Below are 26,404 nucleotides of genomic sequence, written 5' to 3'. Positions count from 1 at the left end.
ATATAAAAAGCTTTGTTGTTTTTTTAGTATTTACATGGGGAGCTTAAATAATAATAAAAATATATATTTTTAACTTTTTTATATCAAAATTAAAAACCAACGCCATGTTTTTGAACGATTTAAAATTTAAAGCAAAAAAATATAATAAAGATTATTTTTCATTTATAATTTTTTGAAGAATTTAAAAATGCTACTTTATTTTTCAAATTTTCAATATTTATACAGATAACTTGAAAATTTAAAAGATTTTCCAAATTTCACATGCAAATATTGAAATTGAAAAATAAAGTGATATTTTGTATTTCTTTAGGTTTTGTTTGTAATTTGAAAAATCTTAGGGAAAGGAAAAGAATATATGAAGGAATCCATTTTTTCATGTTTGACTATCAAGGAAAGGAAAGTAAAAATAAAAAAAAAAATAAAAAACTATCAAATCAATGAATAAAAATATGATTTTACACATAATATACATTTGATTTTTCTTAATTTTAACCATATTAAAATAAATTTCTATTTTTAGTAGTATTTGGTATAGAAGGAAAATATAGTGGAAGATGAGTTTCCTTCTTATTTTCCTTTGCTTTATTTTTTTTCAACTAAAATTTTTTATCTAAACAAGTCGCTTGAATACTAAGAATGAGAAATGACTGTTGGACTTTTTTTCAATAAGAGATTTCTATTGTAAGATTTAGTCCATGGAACGAAAGATTGGGCAATAAGGCCCAATTGGGCCCGTTTTGTAACCCATTCAGAACCTTGTGTGCAACATATAAAAATAATTGTTTTTGGGTGATTAGGTCAAGTGGTCACACTTCGCAAGAGAGCGAAAGAGAGAGTATTGTACTGGCGCACTCTCTATATTTTTCTTTTTGATAATAGTGAAATCCCTACAATTCCGTGGATGTAGGTAAAATTACCGAATCACGTAAATACTGTCTTGTGCGTGAGATTGATTTTTTTTTTTAGTGTATATTCTTTCCCTATTTTGTTTCTCACAGGTTTCGAAAATTTGTTGTTAATTCCCAACAATTACGATAGTTTTACACAACTAAAAAGCCCTTTTAAACTCTTTATATTGTGTTTCCTGCAATGTTTAGGGGCAAGGGTTTTTCTTGACATGAGAGCTTAATTTGTCTATGTTATAATTTTCTTGGTTTGTACTTCAATTTGCAATCACACATGCCCATATAAACACAAAGATAGTATTTGAGACTATAAATAGCGATGTTTAAATTTAGATTTGTGTGAATTTACAAGATAATTAATACAATTTTATACTGCATTTTTGTCCAAATCTGCACAAGTCTAAATACAAGTTTCGAAATCTATGCTTTCAAACACAAGGTTTAGTTGGGAGATCGGATTCAAATTTGTGCAGAATTGTAGGGAGAATTTATTCCCATTCTTCACAATTCAAAAATGAAAACTCCACATGCTCAATTTTAATCCTAGAAAAATTACCCCATACTGGAAGGGGTTACGAAGTTTCTTAAATAGTGTTTGGGAGCATGAATTTTGAACTTTCGATTTGGATTTGAGTGGATTTGGACAAATTTTAATATAATTTTAAACCACATCTTATCCAAATCCAATACAAATCCAAATTCAAGACCTCTCCAAAAAATTTAAAACAGAAGTAATGCTGTAGCAATTACAAGAAGTCAGGAACCATGTATTGCAATGTTCCACAATAACACCCAAGAAAAGGGGAAAAGAGAGTTCTTTGGAAAGGATAAACGTCAAGAAAGTTCTTGTCTTGCACAGGCTGGCAGATTACAACTTGTGTCTACTTTTCTGATAAGAGAAATAGTGTGAGATACAGTGGATTGAGATGTACACAAATGGGAAATAAAGACTATCGGCATAACAGTAGTTCCCAAACAAAAGAATCATTCGGCAAAAAACTCCTAACCTTTTCTAGAGGATAAAGAACTAGAATGATGTGGGAATTTCAATTAGCTTGAACATCTGATACCTAAAGTTGCCTATTTTGCCTCTGGGGGTACTAGTTCCAAGAGCTCGACGTTCAATTCAAATGAAGCACCTGGCTGCAAAATAGAGATTGTGATGAATTAGTGATTTTGATAAAAAAAAAGAAAAAAACTATTTCAGCAAAACCCAAGAAATTAGTCAACATGAGTGTGTTGTTGTCTCACTGAGTTTACCGGGATCTCATTCATTCCCTTTTTTCCATATCCAGCCTCTGGAGGAACAATCACTTTCCTCTGAACACAATAAGAGAATGAATTTATATGTATATATAATATATGTGTGTTTTGAATGAATGGTGAAAGTGACAAAATGTTTTCATGTAAACAGAGATGGGAAAATTAGTGTTGAATCTACACATAAAGAGAACAGAGGATGTTTCCACCTTCCCTCCTACTTTCATCCCTTCAGTTATTGAGTACATTGCTGGGGGAGGTTTGGGTGCAGCCTGTGCAGAAAATAGACCATTTGGGTTGTCTACAAAATCACGTTTCCGTTCCTTGCCAGGAGGAGCTCCAACCTTGAACTCATAAGGCTAATTAAAGTAAAACAAAGTATTTGTCAGGAATTTATCAAAGATGTCAATATTTGAAAGAAAATGCTATATGGTTCAACTTTGAAAGCTTGTGCTCAGTGCATAAAGAAGCTATGTTGAGTTTTCATCAGTCAGTAACAATTGTAAGGACCATCCAGGGGACGGCACATGTTCCTTGAAATTTCATAAAGAAGCGATAAATGCCTATGCAGTTGTAGTCACTTGGACATCAAGCTTCCTGCTGAGATGTGGAAAAAAAAAAAAAAAGGTAGGATGATGAGATTAGAGAGAAGCATTACAGCAGCATATGCAAAGAGGCAAGAGCAAGATATTGGATATTGGATGTCAGGGTCCAGGGGTATGTCAGACAAAAGAAAATCACCAAATCATGCATTTCAAATACTATAATCTGTAAGAAAACTGCAAGGGATTGGGGATTTGGCTGGCCGTGGCTGCAGTTTACGATGCTGAGACTCATCTCTTTTGGTAATGAAGGCTTCCAAATTCTGGGCACGAGGGCAAAAACAATTTTGCTGAACTTCCCAGCATAGTTTCATATTATTTTGAAGAATGACAACTTTATTTTTTTGGCTTGGTTAGAATGTCTATGAATTCTCTTGAAAAACAATGATGAAGATGACAACGAACGGTGCCGACATATGGGCAGGGAAGCTCCTTCTGAAAGATCAATGGAAAAGGAAACAACCTGAGCAATTATGCGATTTCCAGCTAAAAGTTTAGATTCTCGACTCGACACAGCCGTGATACCCCGGTATAAGCAGTCAAAGTGCACCTGCAATGGCATAAGCTAGGGCAAGCATCCAAAAACTTGTCAAACAAGAGATCTTAACTTCCACTACCAACAAACCTTAACTGTTGATCCTTTTTTTGCTACCGGACCCTCCCCTTCTATAACATCGAAGTACTTCAGTCCATCAGCTGCCCCAAAAATTACACATTAGTAATAAAATACAAACAAAAACGCAAAACGTCTACTTGAATCCAAAAACTAGAGGGCAATGTCCAACTACCTTCCTTATTTTTAGCCTAGTAAGTTTGATGTGCTACTGCTCAAAAGAATTTATGCACATTTACATACTAAACTTCCATGTTAGTATTTTATGCAACTTTTTGTTATTTAAATCCAGATTAGTTCACTGAGCAAAGCAAAGAACAATGGCCAAGCACTACATATTTACAAGCAGCTATAATTCTAAGTTGGTACTTGCTTAATAGGAACAATTCAACCAACTATTAGAAGATATCCTTCATAGAGGCTGTTCCCAAACACACTCAAAATCAAAATAAGTCAATTTGAAGTATTAGGAAGAATTAAAGGGGAAAAAAATTAACTAGCTAGGATCCATTATTAGAGTCCTTGGGCATGATAGGATGGAGAAAGCTATGCACTGCACTCAAACTTTGACCACTTATGCATCACTACCAAATATTTGGAACAGACACCATTTAACATTTCGTGCAACCATTTGATTGTTGACATCAAACTGGTTATTCCTTATTCTCTTCTTACCTTGCACATTTGGGCTCTTTGAGTTTGATCCTTAGCTTTAGATTTGTGTGGAAAAAAGCAGCAGTGGCGTTGGGAGTTAGTTGTATGGCAACGAGTACTTGGAAAGGCAGAGTTAATGTCTGATTTAGTTGTGCAAGACGGGCCTCACAGTTAGGCATTTTGGTAGGTCTTATACCTAGTCTCATCATTTGGAGACTCTGGACTTGTCGATGTAGAGCCAGGATGGAATCAATTCATGATTCGGTGAGAACTGTGTGGCTTGATATTAAATATTGGCTGAGATCTATTTCAGACAAGTTAAATAAATGTGCACCTGCTTCTTGCACGGATATTGTAGTCCTTCGTGCTTTGGATATTCAAGTAAAAAATGTGGGGGTTCGTCTTCCTCGTGTAGTCAGATGGTGTAAACCTGGGATAGGTTGGGTTAAGTTGAATGTGGATGAGAGCTGTAGAGGTAACCCAGGGAATTGTGGTGTTGGAGACGTGGTAAGAGATAAAAAAGGTTTATTTAAAGCAGCTTTTTCCTCATTATTGGGTTATGGAACAAATAACATGGCTGAATTAAAGACGATTATTTTAGGGATTAATCTGTGCAAAGATCTCGGTGATCAAGTGGAGATTGCATGTGACTCTGCTTTGTTGGTTCAGTGGATAAATTCTGGGAAGTGCTCAGTTTGGAACTTATGGGAATTGTGGGAAGAACTTATGTTAGCATTAAGAGGCATATAGTTCAAAGTGGAACATGTTTACAGGGAGGCGAATAAAAGTGCAGATTTCTTTGCCAAACAGGGTGAATCTGGTATTTCTCGATCATATAGTTGCCAAGATGATCTTCCTCAGCAAGTCAGGGGAATGATTCGATTGGACTTGTTGGGTTTTCCTTCTTTGCGCTCATGATGTTTTGTGTTATTACATTTTTAGTGGTTTAGTTTCTTAGTTTTTTGGTTTGGTTAAGTTAGTTTTAGGGTCTTGGAATTTGCTTTTGTTGTCCCAAAGTCTCAAAATTGTAACCACGGTTTTCCTCTGCCATAAGTGAGGGGTTTTTTAATAAAGTTAGGAGGTGCCGCCCTCTTTTACCTTAAAAAAAAAAAAAAAAAAGCAAGTTCATTAACATTACTCATCAGCCTTCAAAAGTAAAAAAAAAAAAAAACACATTTCAGGGACCTAGTGGTTCAAAATTTAGAAGCAACAAACTATAGCAGTCTGCCATTTTCAGGAGCCATTGCAAGCCACAAAAACTCTCAGCAATAACACTAATACACACTTTAATAAAGCAACAATCCCATTGCATATGAATTGCCAAACCAGGCCGCCACAAATCAAACAAATTAAAAACACAAATTAAACAGCAGAATCCATAGGTACACACATTGCATCTGGAAAATTATCTTAGTTTTCTTTATATGCTAGGTTATTTTAGAAGCTCATCAGTCCTAAATTAACTTAGTATTGAGTTTCTACACATTACAACGACCATATCCAATAGATGTTAAAATAGCCCGGTAACATAATTGCTTTTAAATATGCGAGCCCATAATAGGAAATTAAAATTTTCTAACAATCTCCCACTTGGGTGACACATAAATATCGGAAACAATTATATTACCCAAACCTTAAGTGTACACAATATGACTATTATCCTTATAACATCTCCTTAATTCAATCTTGTTTATCTCATATACTAGCATGGGATCAAAGCGGCATTTGTTACACTCATATTCGTAACTAAACCCATCAATGATAACTACACTAATACACTCAATGGCATAGATTGAGTATAGATGTGTAGCATGGTAATATGCATGCTCCTTAACCTTAACATGCATATCCCAACTGATCCTACTTTATTCCTTATGAGATCAACCTTAGTTCCTTAGTCCTTAGCTCTTCCAAAAGGAAGATAACATTTAGAGTCACAAATACATAAAAATGCATTCCTTTATTACTTTATTTCTGCAGAAACATCGTCAAATAAGACGACACCCATACAAGCAGTGCGCTTATGAAACACCTTGGGTGGTAAACCCTTGGTGAGTGGATTTGCAACCATGGAGTCTGTCCCAATATGTTCTATTGACACTTGACGACTCTGAACCCTTTCCTTAACCACCAGAAACTTGATGTCAATATGCTTTGACTCGGTGGAGCTTCTGTTGTTGTTTGAATACAACACCGCAGACTTATTGTCACAATAGATTTTGAGCGGTTTTTCAACCTCATCCAAGATATGCAGCCCTGTGACAAAATTCTACAACCAAATTCCTTGATTAGATGCCTCGTAGTATGCTATAAATTCTGCTGCCATGGTTGAAGGAGCTATGAGAGCCTGCTTAACACTCTTCCAAGAAATAGCACCTCCAGCCAACAGATAGATATCGCCCGAAGTGAATCTCTTGCTGTCTTGGCATCCAGCGAAATTAGAATTAGAATACCCAATGATCTCAAGTTGACCTGATTTCCTGTAGGTGAGCATGTAGTCTTTTGTTCTCCGAAGATACCTTATAACCCTCTTGGCTGCCTTCCAATGATCCAATCCTAGGTTACTCAAATATCTGCCTAAAATTCGAACTCTGTACGCCATATCCGGACGCGTACATACTTGAGCATACATAAGACTTCCTACAGCTAACGCATAAGGAATCTTTTGCATTTCCTTCTTTTCAACCTTAGTCTTGGGGCATTGACTGAGACTGAACTTTCTCCCTTAGCTGTGGGTGTATCTCCTGGGCAATAGTCTTTCATGCCATATCTAGCCAGTACTCTTTTGATATAGCTCTTTTGTGAGAACCCAAGTATACCTCGAGAGCAATCTCGATGTATCTGAATTCCTAATACAAAAGAGGCATCCCCAAGATCTTTCATCTCAAAATTTTTGGTTAGAAATCTCTTGGTTTCGTTCAATAAGCCTATATCACTACTCACCAACAATATGTCATTGACATACAAAACAAGAATATTACCTTACTCCCACTAACCTTATGGTATACATAATTATCAACCGAATATACCTTAAAATCATACGAGATGATTACTTGATGAAACTTGTGATACCATTGACAGGAAGCCTGCTTGGGCCCATAGATGGATTTCTTTAATTTGCAGACTATATTTTCTGAATTTCTAGAAATAAAATTTTTAGGCTGCACCATATAAATTGTTTCATCAATGTCAATATTGAGAAACGTTGTTTTTACATCCATCTGATGAAGCTCTAAGTCTAAATGAGCCACCAATGCCATTATAATCCTGAGAGAGTCTTTTGATGAAACCGGAGAGAAAGTCTCTTTATAATCAATGCCTTCCTTCTGAGTGAATCCCTTAACATCTAGACGTGCCTTATATCTCTCAATATTACCCCTTGAATCCCTCTTGGTCTTAAATATCCATTTGCAACCAATGGGCTTCACACCTTCGGGTAATTTGACGAGATCCCAAACGTCATTTGCTTTCATGAAATTCATCTCATCATTCACGGCATCAATCCACTTTTGAGAATTGGAACTTTGTTTGACTTGATGGAAGTTGATTGGATCATCTTCCACCACACCTATGTCAAACTCATGTTCTTGGAGAAAGACAATATATTCATCCAAAATTGCACTTCTCCTTTCTCTAGTGGATCTCCTTAATGGCATCACTTCTTGAGGTCATTGAGTTTGCTCTTGAAAACAGAATGAAATTTTTGTATTTATTGAATTCATTTTGTACAAGCCAATACAAACTACTTAAAATACAATCTCCACTCTAAATATGGAAACAATCTCCTAAAAGAATCTCACTCAATAATATACAATAAATACCCCCTAAATCTCTCCAACATACACGGAATTTCTACACTCCCCCTCAAGTTGGATCATAGATATTGATCATGTCCAACTTGCACATGAAATCATCGAACCTCTTTCGGGGTTAACCCTTTGGTAAAGATGTTTGCGGTTTGTTCCTTGGTAGGTTCATACGTCATGCAAATGATTCCTTCTTCAACCTTTTCTTTGATAAAGTGTCGGTCCACTTCTACATGCTTAGTCTTGTCATGTTGAACTGAATTGAGAGAGATACTGATGGTTGCTTTGTTGTCACAGTAGAGTTTGATAGGGAATTTCATCGGGATCTGTAATTCTTCCAAGAGTTTCTGTAATCATAGTCCTTCACATGTGCAGTTGCCTTGAATTCAGCCTCAGCACTACTTCGAGCCACTACATTCTGTTTTTTACTCCTCCAAGTCACCAAATTTCCCCATACAAAGTGCAATATCCGGTGGTAGACCTTCTATCTTCTGTTGACCTTGCCCAATCTGCATTTGTGAAAACTTCGACTTCCTTACTTTCACACTTCTTGAAGAAGAGTCCTTTGCCTGGAGAGCCTTTGAGATACCTAAGGATTTGTACAAGGCATCTAGATGAGTATTTTTGGGTGAATGCATGTGTTGGCTTACTACACTAATCTCTGATACATCTCCTTTTCAACTGAGTTTACCAATCTCTGATACATCTCCTTTTCAACTGATATTCCGCAGTCTTCAACTCTTTTTACTGCTTCAATGGGGGTTTCACTAGGTTTGCATCCAAGCATGCCAGTTTTAGTTGGGAGATCAAGGATATACTTTTGCTGAGAGACATTGATACCCTTTTTTGATCTGGCAACTTCCATTCCTAAAAAGTATCGCATTTGTCCCAGGTCTTTAACTTCAAATTCAGCAGCTAGGACTTACTTCAATCTTTCCATCTCCACTGTATCATCTCCAGTTACGATTATATCATCAACATACACAATAAGAATTGTTTTCTTACCACTTTTAGATTGATGAAAAAACATAGTGTGATCTGATTGCCCTTGTCGGTATCCTTAGTTTTTTATCACCTTCGCAAATCTGTCAAACTATGCTCTAGGAGATTGCTTGAGTCCATATAGGGACTTCTTGAGTTTACATACCCTATTTTCTTCACCTTTCTTACTGAAACCTAGAGGTATCTTCATGTAGACTTCTTCTTCTAACTTGCTATTTAGAAACGCATTCTTAATTTCGAGTTGCTACAGTGACCAATTTAAGTTGACTGCCAAGGATAGGAGGACCCGAGCTGTATTCAATTTTACCACTGGTGCAAATGTCTCTGTGTAGTCAATGTTATAGGTCTGTGTAAACCCTTTTGCAACAAGTTGGGTTTTATACCGTTCAACTGTCCCATCAGCTCTATATTTCACTGTGAAGACCCATTTACAACCTACTAGCTACTTCCTTCTCGACAAATTCATAACGTCCCAAGTTCCATTCTTTTCTAGAGCCCACATTTCCTCTATGACAGCTTCCCTCCATTTAGGAATCTCCAAGGCTTCCTGGATATTCTTTGGAATTTTTAACCTATCAAGATTAGAAGTAAAAGCACGATACTCTGTAGACAGGCTTTTATAAGACATATATTTTGACCAGGGATATTGAGTACATGACCGAGTTTGTTTTTTGACTGCAATGGGTCAATTGATGTCATCGGGTATAGGCATATCAGAAGGGAGCTCATGGCCATCTATTACCTGATCGAGATTGGGCGTGGACTAATGATTGCTTAGAGCTATCACCGGTTCCAATTCTCTTGGTACCTCAGGTATGAGATTCTCCCTATTCTTTGTGTTTGGCTTTCTTGAGTAAACAAGTATTTCTGTGTTGTTTTGTTTTTTTGCATCTCCCCCTGAGTTTAAATGATCTTTTGTACATGACAGGTTAGGAAATGATACAATGGTAGACTCAGTGTATGGCACAGATTTATCAATAGAGAAATCAAAGAACCGATCTTCACTCCATTTCTTCCCCTGAAGAGAGGGCTTTGGAAAGTAAGGAGTGGTTTCAGAGAATGTGACATCAAGGCTAACAAACAATTTTTTTTGTGACCGGATCATAACATTTGTAGCCTTTCTGAGTAGGAGAGTAACCAATAAAAACGCACTTAATAGCATGAGGTTCCAATTTGTCCCGATTGTGAGCATGGACATGAACAAATGCAGTACACCTAAAGATTTTCAGAGAGAGATTGGAGTGGAGCCGAGAGTTGGGCAAACATTCTTGGAATTTCTAGTGAGGGGTGGCAAAAGAAAGAACCCGATTAGGGATTCGATTAATGAGATATGTAGCTGTTAAAATGGCATCATCCCAAAAATATTTTTTCATATTCGTAGTGAACATTAATGCCTGAGCTACTTCAAGAATATGCCTATTTTTACGTTCAGCAACCCCATTTTGTTGAGGGGTATCCACATGAGAACTTTGATGAACAATTCCATTTTCTTGAAGATAATGTTCCAAGATATTATTGAAATATTCCGTACCATTATCAATACGTAAAATTTAAATGTGAGTTTGGAATTGTGTTTGAATCATGGAGTGGAAACTGGAAAAAATAGAACGGACTTCAGTTTTATCTTTCAACAAGTAAACCCAGCAAATACGAGTATGATCATCAATAAAAGTAACAAACCATCTCGTGTGAGTGCGATTAAGAGAGTGTGAGGGTCCCCATTTATCACTATGAATCATAGTAAAGGGTCTGGATGGTTTGTATGTGGATTTTGGAAAGGAATTATGCTGGTGTTTTGCAAGTTCACAAATCTCACACTGAAATTCAGAAGACGTTTTATTTGAACAAATGGAAGGAAATAAACATCTTAGATATTGAAAATTTAGATGACCCATCTTAGAATGCCATAACAAAGTTTCACTATCCCTAGGAACAAATGCAGAATCACAAATAGCAGTTTTACATTGTTCACTCACATTTGCCTCCTGAAAGTAGCAGAGTCCCTCACACTCCTTAGCATTGTCAATCGTCTTCCTTAATGATAGGTCCTGAAAAACACAAAGAGAGGGAAGAAATTTAGCAGAACAATTGGAATTCTTAGTCAATTGGCTAATGGATAGTAAGTTGCCGGATAAATTAGGAACATGAAGAACGGACTCTAGTGTGATGGAGTCAGAGAGTCGGATATTCCCTTTTCCTATGATAGACGAGAGTGATCCATTTGCAATTTTAACTTTCAAATTTCCAGCACATGATGAATATGATGAGAAAAGATGATAGGCATCAGTCACGTGGTCAGAAGCACCAAAATCAATAATCCAAGGAGTTTTGGATTTAGAGGTTATATTCAAGGCTTGCAAAAAATTACCTCTTTGGGCTAAAAAACCTGGAGAAATTTTTGTGGAAGACGAAGCTCTATACGAGGTTTGGTCTGTCGACCTAGATAGGCTTTGCCTCAACATTTTCCCATCAATAAAAGGCTCCCCTCCATAATATTTATTCTTAGCATACGAATAAGAATCAGGAAGAACCTAATGGACTCTGGGTAATTCTTTGATCTTGTATGAGAGCTCTTCAGAAACAAGGGCCCCAAAAGCAAAGTATTGCTTTGTTGAAACAAAGTAAATCTTCATCCTAGCTTCTTCCTTACTTCCGACCACCATCGCGAGGGTTTTTGATGTAGCTATTGATAATATCGTCTCTTTTGGGATCACCCTTGGGTTTATCCATCACAACTAGCCAGTGTTCGAAATCACACCCATTAAGCAAGATCGTCTCTTTGGGAGGATGGTTTGACCAGTTGGGGCTCAGATCGTTGAGAAAGGACGTCGTCTGGCCAATCGAGAAGCATCGGAGGGGAGCGGTCGGCGACTAAGAGAGGTAGCCAGTGGCGACTAGGGAGCAAAGGTCCTGGTCGACGCTGCGCTTGTAGAATGCGGAGATGGCCATGACGGAGGCACCGATCAAGGCGGCCATGCCCAAATGCAGCGACGACACAGGTGACAAAGAGGAATCCATGGAGGAGTTCTCGAACCCCACAATGGAGGCGGATTCAGAGTCTCTGTCTCAAAGAAGGTTCTTGTCGAGGAATCATAAAATTTATAACCCCTTGACCTTTCAGCGTACCCACCAAAGTAGCAGCTAATTGTCCTTAGGTCCAGTTTCTTTTCATTAGGCCTATAAAGCCTAGCCTCAGCCGAACAACCCCAAATGTGTAAATGTCTAATGCTTGGCTTTTTGCCAATAAGGAGTTTTAGCTACTGCCTTGCTTGGCACCCTATTCAGTATATATGCTGCAGTCTTTAGTGCTTCTCCCCAGAGAGATTCTAGTAAAGACGAATGACTAATCATACTTCTTACCATGTCGTTAAGCGTCCTGTTTTGTCTCTCAGCAACACCATTCATTCTAGGCTTCCTTGGTATGGTGTACTGTGGGACGATACCGCATTCCTCTAGGAATTTGGCAAAGGGTCTTGGATGTTGTTCTCCTGATCCGTCATATCTACCATAATATTCAACATCACAATTAGATTTGACAGCATAATTTTCTTGCCTAGTTGGTTCTCAACTTCGGCTTTGAAAGCCTTGAACACGTCTAGAGATTATGACTTCTCATGTATCAAATAAAGGTACTCATAGCGCGAGTAATTGTCTATGAATGTGATAAAATACTGCTGTCCATTCCAATAAGCCGTAGGGAATGGACCACATATATCAGTATGTATCGATTCTAAGACACCTGAGGCTTTATTGGCACCTAATTTCTTTTGTATGTCAGTTTCCCCTTAATACATTCCACACAAACTATAAAGTCTATTAAGTTAAGGGGTCCCAGGATTCCGTCTGACAAAAGACTTTCCATTCTCTGTTTAGAGATATGTTCTAACCGCTTGTGCCATAAGGTGACGGAATCCTCCTCAGTTAATTTGCATTTAGTACCTCGTGAACTACTATGCAAGGACTCATTATCAGAGTCAATAGTATCTAACATATATAAATTGTCAACCAAAGATCTTGTTGCAACCATATTTGAATATTGAAAAAGACAAAAATTATTATTTCCGAAAGAACAATAATAAGCAAATTTTTCTAATACAGAAATTGAAACCAAATTCCGTCTAAAAGACGGTACCACATATGTCTTTTCCAAATCCAAAATACGACTGGATTTAAATAACAATCTAAATGTCCCAATTGCCTCAACCTCAACTTTATTGTCGTCGCTACGTAGATGAATCTTTCAGCATCAACCGACTTAACTTCTTAGGCAGCCCCTTCTTTTCCCGCCAAGCGGCATAATCGGGACAGTCCCTCTTCAAGTGTCCTCCCTTCCTGCAGAAGTAGCAGCCAAATTCTTGGTCTAGTTTCTTTAGCAGTTTTCCTTGGGATGTCTCAACTGCAACATCCTTATCCTTCTTTCTTTTGTTAACCTTAGAGGAAGTTGCTAAGTGAGCACTTTCTGTCTTCTCTCGCTTAATCCTTTTCTCTTCTTGCACACAATGAGTAATGAGCTCATTCAGAGTCCACTTATCCTTCTAAATGTTATAACTCACAGTGAACTAACTGAATTATGTAGGAAAGGAAATCAAAACTAAGTGCACGAGTAAGTAATCAGACAGCTCTAACTTAAGTGCCTTTAGCTTTGAAGCGATGTTAGACATTTCCATAATGTATTCCCTGATATTACCTTTTCCATTATACCTCATTGAAACAAGACTAGTTAAAAAGTTGGTTGTTTTAGTCTTTTCGTTTTCTGCAAAACGTTTCTGTAGTTCCTTAAGGAATACCTTAGCATCGTCCTCATCGGACATTGCGCTCCTGAATGCTTTTGGAACAAAGCGTTTCATGATCTTTATGCGTATTAGAACGCTCCCACCTCTCTAAGTCCCTCTTCATATCAAAGGTATTTGTATCCATAAGGGCGGGAGGCCGTTCTGTCTGTAGCGCAAGATTTAGATCTATACAACTTAGAACAATCATGACGTTCTCCTTCTAGTTCTTAAAGTTGGAGCCGTTAAGCACCGGAATGGAATTTATGTTGACAGAAATCGTAGTAGCAGATGCAGTAACTAAATGCAGAACAAAACCAAACAACATGCTCAGTCATAATATACAAGTCATATTATATTTCTAAATCAGTTCCATGTATACATGACAGGTATATTAACAAATAAAAGTGGGTCTCATCTAAAGATACCTAGTACAACATTAATATTCTATCTTTGGACAGAAATATTAACTTGTTAGTGGTATCCTTCATGCAGTGATCAAATACTTATAATAAGTCCTGTCAAACAACAAGCCTTTCTTTGGACCGACTTATTATTCACATGGATAACCTAACAATTGTAACATATTTATCACCGCAAATATGCAAGTTGTTTGGCCTAACAATGACCTTCCTTTGGGTCGATCATTACTCGCACAAACAAGTGAACAACACACATACGTCGCTAATATTTTAATATAAATGCATCTACATAATAAAGGTTACTTTGACAACTTATTACTTCAATATACTTATATTGAAACACTAGACATACACAAATTACCTTAGAAAGAAAAAACAAACTAAAGCCTAAAGTCCCTCTTTTATTTTTATTTTTATTTTTTTTGTTTCGATCAGAATTACTTCAAATCGATCCCAAACCTTAAAAATCCAAAATCAGGGCTGAAAAATATGATTTTAAGCATGGCGAATAAAATTTCCTTAAACCCTAAAATATGCTGATCCATAAAATCATGCAACAACACATCAAATCTAGGTTTTCTTTAAACTTTAATCATGTAAAACCTAGATCTAGGTTTTTAATACAATCAATATCATTCCTAGATCAGATCATGCATAGTTTCTTAATCAACAACATGATTAGACTCTGATACCACTTGTTAGAAATAACTTTAAAACCTAATAACCCAGGATCATCATGTTATTCAATTAAGAAAACTAAACGCGGAATAAATACATGGATTCATATATGTGTCTGATTTGATTGTCCAACAACCTTTAGCAGAAAGTTTTGATCTTCCACAGTCAAATCCTTAAGTGCCTCACTTTTATTCTTCTCTTTAGATGGGGAAAAGAAAGAACGTGAAACTGTTTCTGATTTGACTTGGGGACCATAACTCTATTAGTTTTTCCTTATATACTAGGTTATTTTAGAAGCTCATTAGTCCTAAATTAACTTAGTATTGGGTTTCTACACATTGCAAAACCCATACCCAATAGTTGTTTGTAAGCGGAAGCCTTGAATTCTATATTGAATTGAATTTTCATATGTACATCCCAATCTTATACAATACAATCACCTATTCTAAACAAGGAAACAATCCCCTTACCGAATAATATCAAATCCCCCACATTTACCCACTTTCCTAATTTGTTTATTATTTACAATGATACTTAGGATTTTAACACTCCCCCTCAAGTTGGATCATAAATATTAATCATCTCCAACTTGCTAATGAGATCATCAAAGTTCCGTCGTCCCAACCCTTTAGTGAAAATATCTGCAGTTTGTTCCTTGGTAGGTACATAAGTCATACAGATAATTCCTTCTTTAATTTTCTCTTTTGATAAAGTGTCTGTCTACTTCCGCATGTTTAGTCCTGTCATGATGAACTGGATTGAGAGAGATGCTGATAGCTACCTTATTGTCACAATAGAGTTTGATAGGAAATTTCACTGGGACTTGTAATTCTTCCAAGAGTTTCCGTAACCACAGTCCTTCACATATCCCTTGAGCAACTTCCGTGAATTTAGCTTCAGCACTACTACGAGCCACCACATTCTGTTTTTTTCTTCTTTAAGTTACTAGATTTCCCCAGATGAGTGTGCAATAACCTGTGGTGGACCTTCTATCTTCCACTAATCCTGCCCAATCTGGATCTGTAAAGACCTCTACTTCCTTGCTTTCACATTTCTTAAAGAAGAGTCCTCTTCCTAAGGATCCCTTGAGATATCGAAGGATCTTGTACACGACATCTAAATGGGCTTCTTTTGGTGAATGCATGTGTTGGCTTACTACACTGATTGCAAATGCAATATCTAGTCTAGCATGTGATAGGTAGATTAGCTTGCCAACCAATCTCTGATACCTTTCCTTTTCAACTGGTATTCCACAGCCTTCAACCCTCTTTACTGCTTCAATCGAGGTTTCGCTGAGTTTGCATCCAAGCATGTCAGTTTCAATTAGGAGATCAATAACATACTTTTGCTAAGAAACACTAATTCCCTTTTTTGTTCTCGTCACTTCCATGCCCAAAAAATACCGCATTTGTCCCGAGTCTTTAACTTCAAATTCAAAAGCCAGAACTTTCTTTAATCTCTCTATCTCTACTGTATCATCACTAGTAAGGATTATATCATCAACATACACTATTAGAATTGTTCTCTCACCTCTTTCAAACTATTGGAAGAATAGGGTATGATCTGATTGCCCTTATCGATAACCTTGATTTTTTATTACTTTTGCAAATCTGTCGAACCATGCTCTGGGAGATTGTTTGAGTCCATACAAGGACTTTTTGAGTTTACACACTCTGTTTTCTTCACCTTTCCCATTGAATCCTAGTGGTATAGTCATGTATACTTCTTCTTCTAACTCGCCATTTAAAAAAGCATTTTTAATATCAAGTTGTTGTAGTGGCCAATCTAAGTTGGCTACCAACGATAAGACGACCTGAACTGTATTTAAGTTTGCCACTGGTCCAAATGTCTCCGTATAGTCAATGTCGTAAGTTTGTGTAAATCCTTTTGCAACAAGTCTGACTTTATATCTTTCAATTGTCCAATCAGATTTATATTTCACTGTGAAGACCCATTTACAACCCATTGGCTTTTTCCCTCTCGGAAAATTTATCAACTCCCAAGTTCCATTTTTTTCTAGGGCCCGCATTTCCTCCATGACTGCCTCTCTCCATTTAGGTATTTTTAGTGCTTCCTGAATGTTCTTTGGAATTCTCATCCTGTCAAGGTTAGAGAAAAAAGCACGATATCCTGTAAACAAGCTTTTATAAGACATGTATTTAGACCAGGGGTATTGAGTACATGACTTGGTTTGTTTTTTGATTGAAATAGTTAAATTGATATCATCAGGTACAGGATTATCAGAAGAAAGCTCAATTACCAGATTAGGATTGGGCGTGGACTCATGGTTATCCGGAGCCATCACTGGTTCCAACGCTCTTAGTGCCTTAGGTATGAGATTCTCCCTATTCTTTGTGTTCGACTTTCTTGAGTAAACAAGTATGTTTGCGTTATTTTTCTTTCCTGTATCTTCCCCTGAGGTTAAGTGTTCTGTTATATTTGGCAAGTCAAGAAGTGATGCAATGGAAGGCTCGATAGATGGGTCAAGGAATGAAGCAACGGGAGGCTCAATAGGTGGTATGGGTTCAGATGATGCAGATTTAGTAGTAAAGAGGTCAAAGAACCGATCTTCACTCCATTTCTCCCCCTAAAGAGAGGGCTTTGGGAAATAAGGAGTGGTTTCAAAGAAAGTAACATCAAGACTAACAAACAGCCTTTTTGAGACAGGATCATAGCATTTGTAGCCTTTCTGGGTAGGGGAAGACACATTTAACGGCACAGGGATCCAATTTATCCCAGTGAGTGCATGAACATGAACAAAAGCAGTACAACCAAAAATTTTTAGCGGGAGACTGGAGGGGAGTCGAGAGTTAGGAAAGTGTTCCTGGAATTTCTGAAGAGGGGTGACAAAGGAAAGTACGCGACTCGGCATTCGATTAAGGAGATGTGTGGTTGTTAAGATGGCATCGCTCCAAACATAGTTTTTCATGTTGGTAGTGAACATTAATACCCGGGCTACTTCAAGTATATGTCTATTTTTTCGTTCAGCAACCCCATTTTGTTGAAGGGTATCCACACAAGAACTCTGAAGAACAATCCTATTTTCTTGAAGATAAGTTCCCATAATAGTATTAAAATATTCCTACCATTATCATAAAATTTGAATATGAGTCTGGAATTGTGTATGAATCATGGAATGAACTGATAAAAATGGAGCAGGCTTCAGTTTTCTCTTTCAACAAGTAAACCCAACAAAGACGAGTATGGTCATCAATAAAAGTAACAAACCATTTTGTATTGGTGCGATTGAGGGAATGTGAGGGACCCCACAAATCACTATGAATCATAGTAAATGGGTGAGATGGTTTGTATATGGATGATGGGAAAGAAGTACGACGGTATTTTGCAAGCTCACACACTTCACATTGAAACTCAGAAGACATTTTATTTGAACAAATAGAAGGAAACAAATGTTTTAAATATTGGATATTGGGATGACCCATCCTTGAATGCCATAACAAAAGTTCACTATCTCTAGAAATAAATGCAGAATCACAAATTGCAGTATTACATAGTTCACTCAAGCTTGCCTCCTCAAAGTAGTAGAGTCCCTCATACCCCTTAGTAGTGCCCATCGTCTTCCCCGATGATAGGTCCTGAAAAACACAATCAGATGAAACAAATTTAGCAGAACAATTTGAGTCTTTTGTTAACTGGCTGATGGATAATAGGTTGCAAGATAACTTGGGAACATGAAGGACAAATTGTAAAGTTATAAAGTCGATATGCGAATACTTCCTTTACCAGCAACTGGTGAGAGAGAGTCATCTGCAATTTTTACTCTCAAATTCTCAACATATGGTGAGTAGGATGAAAACAATTGATAAGAACTAGTCATATGATCAGATGCACCCGAGTCAATTATCCATGAAGATTTGTAACAGGATGAAGTATTTAAAGCTGACAAATAATTACCTCGGTGAGCCAGGGAACTAGAGGAAGACTGATCCGATGTTTGAATTGACGAAATCATTTTATACAACTGATCTAACTGCTCAGGACTGAATGCACTACTTGAGGAGGTATTGGTTTTTTTTCCTTGTAATTTTTCAGTTGATCTGTCAATGCTAGCCTGGTACCCACGATTTTTTTTGGTATTGTCTCGGCTTCCAATTTGCCGGTTTTCCATGAATCTCCCAGCAAGTATCTTTTAAATGACTTGTTTTTCGGCAATGTTCACACCATAATTTACCTTTTTGTGGTTGTTGACTGGATCCCCCTGGGCCTTTTGATACAAGGGTCGAGACATCAGCCCCATTAGTGTGCCCATTTAGATTTGGGGTGGATACGGGTAGGTCCAGCCCAATATGGTCACCTTGGGGCCTTAGCATCACACGCCTCCTACTCTTCTCCCTCCTAACTTCTGCGAAGACCTCTCAAGTTGAAGGAAGAGGTCGCCGGCCAAGGATGCATCCCCTCACGTCGTCCAGATCTTGGTTCATGCCAGCAAGAAACTCAAAGACCCTTTCGTTTTCGAGCCTCCTTCGGTATCGTGCATTGTAGCCGGAGCGCTCCTACTCCTCGTCGATGCTCAGGTCAAGTTCTTGCCAGAGATGGGTCATCTCCATGAAATACTCAGTAACGCCTCTCCCACCTTGCCTTATCTACCACAATCGGGTCTTGATCTCGAAGAATTGAGTAACTCTTGACGTCGGAATATGTCTCACGAACGGCGTCCCAGAAGTCCTTCTCCATTGGCAAGAACAAGTATATTTTCCTGATTGACGGCTGCATCGAGTTGACGAGCCAAGAGGTGACCATGGAGTTTTCAGACCTCCATTTTTGCAAGGCTACAACGTCGGTCAGTCTGGTTTCCTCCGTTCGCCGGTAAGATAACCTAGCCTCCCTTTTCCTTCAATCACCAATTTTATGGATGGAGCCCACTCACGGAAATTTTTTCTGTTTAATTTCTCCACTGAGAGTGGAAAGGCCGTGTTGTCTAGCCTATTCAAACCCCCAACAGATGTGGCCTCTAAGTCGCCGTCGATATTTTCAGAAGAGGTCGACCCTCTGCTGTTGATGGTGCCGCTGGCCGTAGTTAGCTAAGGTTGAAAAACCCTAACTCTGATACCATGTAAGCGAAAGCCTTGAATTCTATACTGAATTGAATTTTCATATGTACATCTCAATCTTATATAATACAATCACCTATTCTAAACAAGGAAACAATCCCCTTACTCCCCTTACTGAATTATATCAAATCCCCCACGTTTACCCACTTTCCTAATTTGTTTATTATTTACAATGATACTTGGGATTTTTTAACATTGTTAAAATTGGCCAATAACATAATTGCTTTTAAATATGCGAGTCCACAATAGGAAATTAAAATTTCCTAACATTGGCAATTAAATCAATTCAGTTCATGAACTATCAAGCAAAAACAGATATGCAGGCATATCCACATGAAGGATTCAGGAGAAGCAGCAGGAGAACACTCGAAACACACCCACATTAACAAAACAGCACTGCCTGGCTCATCAATTGCCAAACCAAATCACTCAAACCCAGCAAATTAAAAACTAGAAATTACACAGCAGAACCCATAGGCACCCACTTCGTATTTGAAATTTGTTTTCACAGTTTTGGCACCAGATCGAAGCAATTCCTGCAAAAATACACATACCCACATACAAATAACGCATCAAGTATTAGCACGAGGAGGAGGGTTGAGTAACTAACGGCTAGTGAGGTAGTCTTCAAGAGGGATGGTTTGTCTGTTGCGTCTCTCTCTGGCTTTTAATGGCTGGGGCAATGAAATGAGGCTGAGAGGCAGCACGGAGATCAGAAGTGTGCGCCTTCTCAAAATGGGCTTTGGGGAAACGACTTGGCTCGTGGGCTCTGTTTGGTTCGTGGATGTGGGGAATTTTGAACAGAGCAGAAGATGATCTTTGACGATCGATGTATCAGAGCTAAAAAATGAAGAAGCCATGGCCGTTGGAAATGCAAAAGCCAAAACATCCATTATTTATCTATCCGGTAATCCGCTTGCGCTTCTCGTAATTACCGTTATATCCCTCCCCCTTTTTGTTTTCTTTTTGGCGGAGGGAAACAAAATCATATACTTGAAAGCGGGACATATCAATTGATGTACTATTAATGAAGTTGTTCTGCAAACGCCATTGCAGCTCTCTCACACCTCTGAAAAGCAATTACAAGAAACACCCATCTGCCAAAGTGTCCCAAATCCTCCAACTGTGCAAAGCCGGCTCGCTTTCAGGTGCTCTACGAGTCCTGAACTCCGTAGACTTCTCTGCTGATAAAATCTCCATTAAACCAATCTTATATGCTTCCTTGTTGCAAACATGCATCAAAGCGCTTTCGTTTAATCACGGTCTCCAAATCCACTGCCATATAATTAAATCAGGTCTCGTCACTGACCGGTTTGTTGGGAATAGCTTACTTGCCGTTTACTTCAAATTGGGTGCGGACTTTTTGGAGACTCGGAGAGTGTTTGATGGCCTTATTGTGAAGGATGTTATTTCTTGGACTTCGATGGTATCGGGGTATGTTCAACTGGGAAAGCCTCGGGACTCGCTGGAGCTGTTCTGGGAAATGTTGGATTTTGGGGTTGAACCAAACGGTTTCACTCTGTCTGCATCGATCAAAGCATGCTCGCAGCTTGGAGAAGTAAAGCTTGGTCAGTGCTTTCATGGGGCAGTTTTGAGGCGTGGGTTCGATTCAAATGGTGTTATTTCTAGTGCTTTAATAGATATGTATGGGAGGAATCGTTGCTTGAAAGATGCACGCCGATTGTTTGATGAATTGCTTGAACCAGATGTGATATGTTGGACATCAGTTATTTCAGCGCATACGAGGAACGATTTGTATGCAGAAGCTTTGGGATTCTTTTATTTGATGCAGAGAACTTATGGATTGTCCCCTGATGGGTTCACATTTGGGACAATCTTGACAGCCTGCGGGAACTTGGGGAGACTGAAGCAAGGTAAAGAAGTGCATGCAAAAATCATTGTAACAGGAATTTGTGGAAATGTGGTTGTTGAGAGCAGCCTTGTAGATATGTATGGAAAATGTGGGTTGGTTTATGAAGCTCAATGTGTTTTCGATAGAATGCCGAAAAAAAATTCAGTTTCTTGGTGTGCATTGCTGGGGGGTTACTGTCAAAATGGTGATTTTGCCTCTGTTATAAAGCTTTTCAGGAAAATGGATAAGGGTGATCTATACAGCTTTGGGACTGTTCTACGTGCCTGTGCAGGTTTGGCAGCTGTTGGACAAGGAAAAGAGGTTCATTGCCAGTATCTTAGGCAGGGTAGCTGGAGAGATATCATTGTAGAATCTGCTTTAGTTGATCTTTATGCAAAATGTGGTTGCATTGATTTTGCCCACAGAATTTTTATGCAGATGCCTGTTAAGAATTTGATAACTTGGAACTCCATGATTTGTGGGTTTGCTCAAAATGGAAGAGGTGAAGAAGCTTTAAGGATATTCGGTGATATGGTTAAGGAGGGGACTAAGCCTGATTATATTAGTTTTGTTGGAGTTCTTTTTGCTTGTAGCCACGCTGGTTTGGTCCATCAAGGGCGAGAATATTTTACCTCAATGACTGAAGAATACAAAATTAAAGCTGGAATTGAGCATTACAATTGCATGGTTGATCTTCTAGGCCGTGCTGGGCTACTAGAAGAAGCTGAGAATTTGATAGAGAAAACTGATTTTAGAAATGATTCATCACTTTGGGCAGTTCTTCTCGGTGCTTGCACAACCTGTACGAGTTCTGTTACTGCTGAGCACATTGCAAAGAAAATGATGATATTGGAGCCTGACTACCATTTGAGTTACGTTCTTCTGGCAAATGTGTATAGAGCAGTTGGTCGATGGAATGATGCTTTAAAGATTAGGAGGTTAATGAAATTCAGAGGAGTTAAGAAAATGCCTGGTACAAGCTGGATAGAAACTAATAATAGCATGGGTTTTAATCATGGTATTGGTTATTTGAATGTACCTGGAAATGACAGGTTTGCAGATATCGGGGATTCAGTTGAATGTGAAAAGGAATGGGCTTGCATTAATGATCAAACCATTGTCCAAGGCTGAAGAATTGCCCAGAACAATTTTCTGTTATCTTATGCTTTACAAAATCTATGTCAAAGGACATGTATAAGTTAAAAATGTACAGAAGGCCATCCCAGGGATTGTATCAAGTACCAACTACTGAGTCCATCTACCCCTGAGTTTCCATGCAGGAAGATGCATGTGAAATGAAGTCCTGATCTTCTGGCAATGACAGGAGCTTCTGACTGATTTGTGGCAATGTGAGAAGCTTCTGTTTATTGATCTAATCAAGCTAACTTGTTTGTCAAGAATAGGTTTTGCCTAATGATTCTCCTCTTAAATATATATGTGTAAAAGATACGAAAAAGAGCATCCTCGGGACTGGGCATCTACTCCTGACTTTCGTGCCTGAAGATGCAAGTGAAAATGAAGTCTTAATCTCCTGGCGAAGATACACAAAAGGCATCCTGGGGACTTGGCATCTGCTCCTGAGTTTCCATGCTGGAAAAATGTGTGGGAAAATGAAGTCCTGATCTTCTGGCAATGTGAGAAGCTTCAGACCAGTCATGTGGCAACATGAGAAGCTTCTGCTTATCGATCTGAGTGGGCTAACTGGTTCGTGAAGAATAAGTTTTGCACTTTTGCCTTTGATTCTACTCTTGCAATGAATCTCTATGATCATTTTATAGTTTTTGGAGAATAAAGTGGAGTCAACGCTTCTTTTTTCCCCAGACTTGCCCTAAGTCTTTTGATTCTTCCATCTAGGATATAAGTTATTGTTTAGTAGATTATCTAATGACTTGTTGGCTGCTGCCTAATCAGAGAAATTTTAATGCATTACAAAATGATGTAAGTTACTGACCTTTTGCAGGTTTAGATGGTGGATAATAACCATGAAGCATCATACGTGAAGGCTTTCCTATTCTATTTGTTGCATGCTTGGATTGATAATTTTTATGTGGTTTTCCAACCTCTGTCTCTCTTCCTCTCTCTCTTACACATGCACGCACACGCACAGAGACAGATAGGAGTATTCAACATGCAACATATAAACTCAGCAACTATTAAAGAATTTGTAAGAGTAATAAACAGAGCTGCAGTACAAAATTGAAACAGCATGCATTTTCACAAAATTTGCATGGTGTGCCTGGAAAGGGAGAAACGAGCTTCTCTTTCAAAATTATAAATGGAACTATTACTCTATCACTTGTGAAATATATTCGATGCTAAGAAATTATGACTCCTTTCAGGTGTCGTCTCAATCAGTTTTACCCTCTCCATCTCATCATAGGAAACCATCTACTTTTTCAATACCATCCATCTGGTGTGATGCCTCATGGAAGGACTCCAATCAGGAAGCTTCAGCACGAATCATTTGCTGGGACGGCCATCAGAAACCTAAGCTTATTTCTGGTCTCAAAGAAGTCAAAAACTCTCCTTACTAGGCAGAAGCGTCGGCAATCTTGGAAGCAATGAAGACTGGTCTTGATTTGAAATGGACAGAAATTTCTTTTGTCTCTGATACGAAAATAAGTCCTTGAAGATATTATCAACAACAAACATTCAAGTTGGGGTGCCTGCAGCTTAGTCATGGATAATGAGCCTTTCTTCATCTTTCAAGGCTTGCCAACTTTTTTTTTTATGTCAACAGAAGGATACTGTTTTAGCTCGTTATGTAGCAAAATGTGCAGCCTGTGCGCCAACAAATTTTAAATTACAAGAACCTTTCAAAGTCCTCCTTTGTAATGAACTAATGATTGTAACTCTCCATGCCTTTGGGCTTAATTCTAATGAAATTTGAGAGTTTTCTCCTAAAAAAGTACTTCATTCTTTTCCAGTTGTTGAACTTTAGAAGGCCATGGGAATGATTAAATTTATTGCCATAGCATGAATTGTTTGGGGCATGCTGCCTAATCTCTAGCATGCGACTCTGGATGTACTAACAGTTCCTTCTAATGCAATAATGCTTAATTTTTCCATTCCACTTGGACTTCAACTTATTCAATATCCTTAACACCTTGTCCAAAGTTAGAGCCTTGCAATTTTCCTGGTAATAATTAGGGTGAATATTCCTTGGTAAGAACTTAGACTCATGATGATCAGGTGCGAGTGTGTAAGCGATGAGTTCATAAGATTTTATGTTGGTAACTAAAGGCACAGGTGATCCCCTAACAAGCTTGTCTTAAAGCTCAAATTTCCCCTTTCTTCTAATCAGCCCACCCAGCTCACCTCTTCATTTATTGGCACTCATTATTCTAGCATTTGAAGTAAGAAATTTTAGTGGTACATTGCACCCATGCAAAGAGTTGAAGTTCATATTTTGGGGTCATACAGATGGGCAGAAAGTAGAGGGATGATGTAGGCACATAACTGTAAACTGTATTTCCAACATTTTAGGGTACCCTGGCTCCCACAGTGCAACATATGCTTGATCCTTTTCATTTCCTTTGTTTGTGTTTTTCATGTTTTTGGGTTGCTCTGGGTGTTTTGCTAGGTGTAAGGTTGTGCTTTACTATGTAAATTGCTAATCTTCTAATGCAATTTTGCTTTGCGGATAAAAAGAATATTATGGTTCATCTTGCGTTAATGTATATTGTTGGCCAACAAGTTGAAGGGGAGGTCATGTGTTCAATTAAGTTTGCTCAAAATTTTCTTTTATTTATTAAATTATGTTATTGTCCTAAATAGTAAATAGTGCTATTACTATGTGTTTTCCTCTCCACATGCTATTAGGTTGTGCTTGTAGGAAAGTGTAGGCTTGATATTCATTGTTGGTTCAGAACCTAATAGCATGGGCTTGATAATATGTATTCCTTTATTATTTAAAATTTCTAGTAGTTATCTTGTTTATTTATTTGACTTTTGCAGTCAATCATCAACCGGAGTGCGATTATGAATGGAAGTTGCCTACCGATATAATGACCCCTTTTTGAAAGCTACTTTCCTGAGCATATAGTTAGGATTTTGTTTTGGACAATATGAATTATGGGTTGCAAATGAATTTGTAAATAGGTATGATTTGATGGGATTCAGATTTATAATTTTAGATAATTTTTGGGAAATGAATTGTGATTACTATGGTAACCAAAGAAGTATTGGTTCCTAACTTTTTAATTCAATTATAGTTACATTCTGTAAATTTTGTAGGGTTTTGGTGGGTATTGACTATTGATACTTGTTGAGCCTTGGTACTTGAGCATGATATTCACCAAGCAATGGTGCTTCTCATGGGTCTAGAAAGGAGAGATTTCTGGGCTTGTTTGTTTTGGTATAGCCCTCATGAGAAGTGCGAGCACATGCGTAAGGATAGTTAGAAAGTGAGGGCAAGATAAGCTTTCTTTGACACTCTTTGCATGACACAGGATTTCAACTCAAGGCTTCCTTGTGGTTGGTGTTCGACACACGGGGGTTTGTTCTTCTCCATTCTTCTCATGTGCAAGGTGTTTGTTGTTTGGTGCTTCCAAAAAGTAAGGGTTTCTTTCCTGTAAGTGGATTCATCAATTTTGTAAGTTGGAAGCTACTTTATGTATTTCTCTGCAGTAAGATATTCCTATGTTCTTGAGGTTTAATTGTTGTGGACCTCGATGTATTATCATTGATTAGTGGTTTCCAAGTTGGTGGCCCATGATATTTTCCTTCTTAGAATGATTCACTTAAATATCAGTGTTCTTAGTTTCTTA

The 26,404-nt window shown here is 38.0% G+C and overlaps 2 protein-coding genes across 13 annotated transcripts; one reads left to right on the top strand and one right to left on the bottom strand.

Annotated features, from left to right (window-relative positions):
• Nucleotides 1-1,418: 1,418 nt before the first annotated feature.
• Nucleotides 1,419-23,569, bottom strand: LOC131162233 (peptidyl-prolyl cis-trans isomerase FKBP18, chloroplastic). Of its 12 annotated transcripts, none has more exons than XR_009138724.1 (7): nucleotides 20,394-23,569; nucleotides 3,393-3,463; nucleotides 3,231-3,317; nucleotides 2,375-2,524; nucleotides 2,157-2,225; nucleotides 1,913-2,048; nucleotides 1,419-1,794 (listed from the first exon to the last, which is right to left on the bottom strand). XR_009138724.1 is itself a non-coding variant. In XM_058118499.1 (7 exons), the coding sequence occupies exons 1-6, from the start codon at nucleotides 20,674-20,676 to the stop codon at nucleotides 1,986-1,988; spliced, it is 723 nt and encodes a 240-aa protein (XP_057974482.1). In that variant the 5' UTR covers nucleotides 20,677-23,569; the 3' UTR covers nucleotides 1,419-1,794; nucleotides 1,976-1,985. The 12 variants fall into 12 exon arrangements, 8 of the variants coding, with proteins under 8 accessions (XP_057974482.1, XP_057974485.1, XP_057974483.1 ...); XR_009138725.1 differs by having other exon boundaries at nucleotides 2,166-2,225; XM_058118499.1 differs by having other exon boundaries at nucleotides 1,976-2,048.
• LOC131162232 (pentatricopeptide repeat-containing protein At1g03540) lies at nucleotides 20,811-24,555 on the top strand. Its single transcript, XM_058118498.1, has 2 exons — nucleotides 20,811-23,339; nucleotides 23,975-24,555. The coding sequence occupies exon 1, from the start codon at nucleotides 20,811-20,813 to the stop codon at nucleotides 22,764-22,766; it is 1,956 nt and encodes a 651-aa protein (XP_057974481.1). The 3' UTR covers nucleotides 22,767-23,339; nucleotides 23,975-24,555.
• Nucleotides 24,556-26,404: the final 1,849 nt, after the last annotated feature.

The sequence above is a fragment of the Malania oleifera genome, chromosome 8 (assembly GCF_029873635.1).
Source record: "Malania oleifera isolate guangnan ecotype guangnan chromosome 8, ASM2987363v1, whole genome shotgun sequence".
NCBI classification, from domain to species: Eukaryota; Viridiplantae; Streptophyta; class Magnoliopsida; order Santalales; family Ximeniaceae; genus Malania; species Malania oleifera.
The sequence above is the reverse complement of the archived record's forward strand: the minus strand, read 5'-3'. Positions and strand labels throughout refer to the sequence as shown.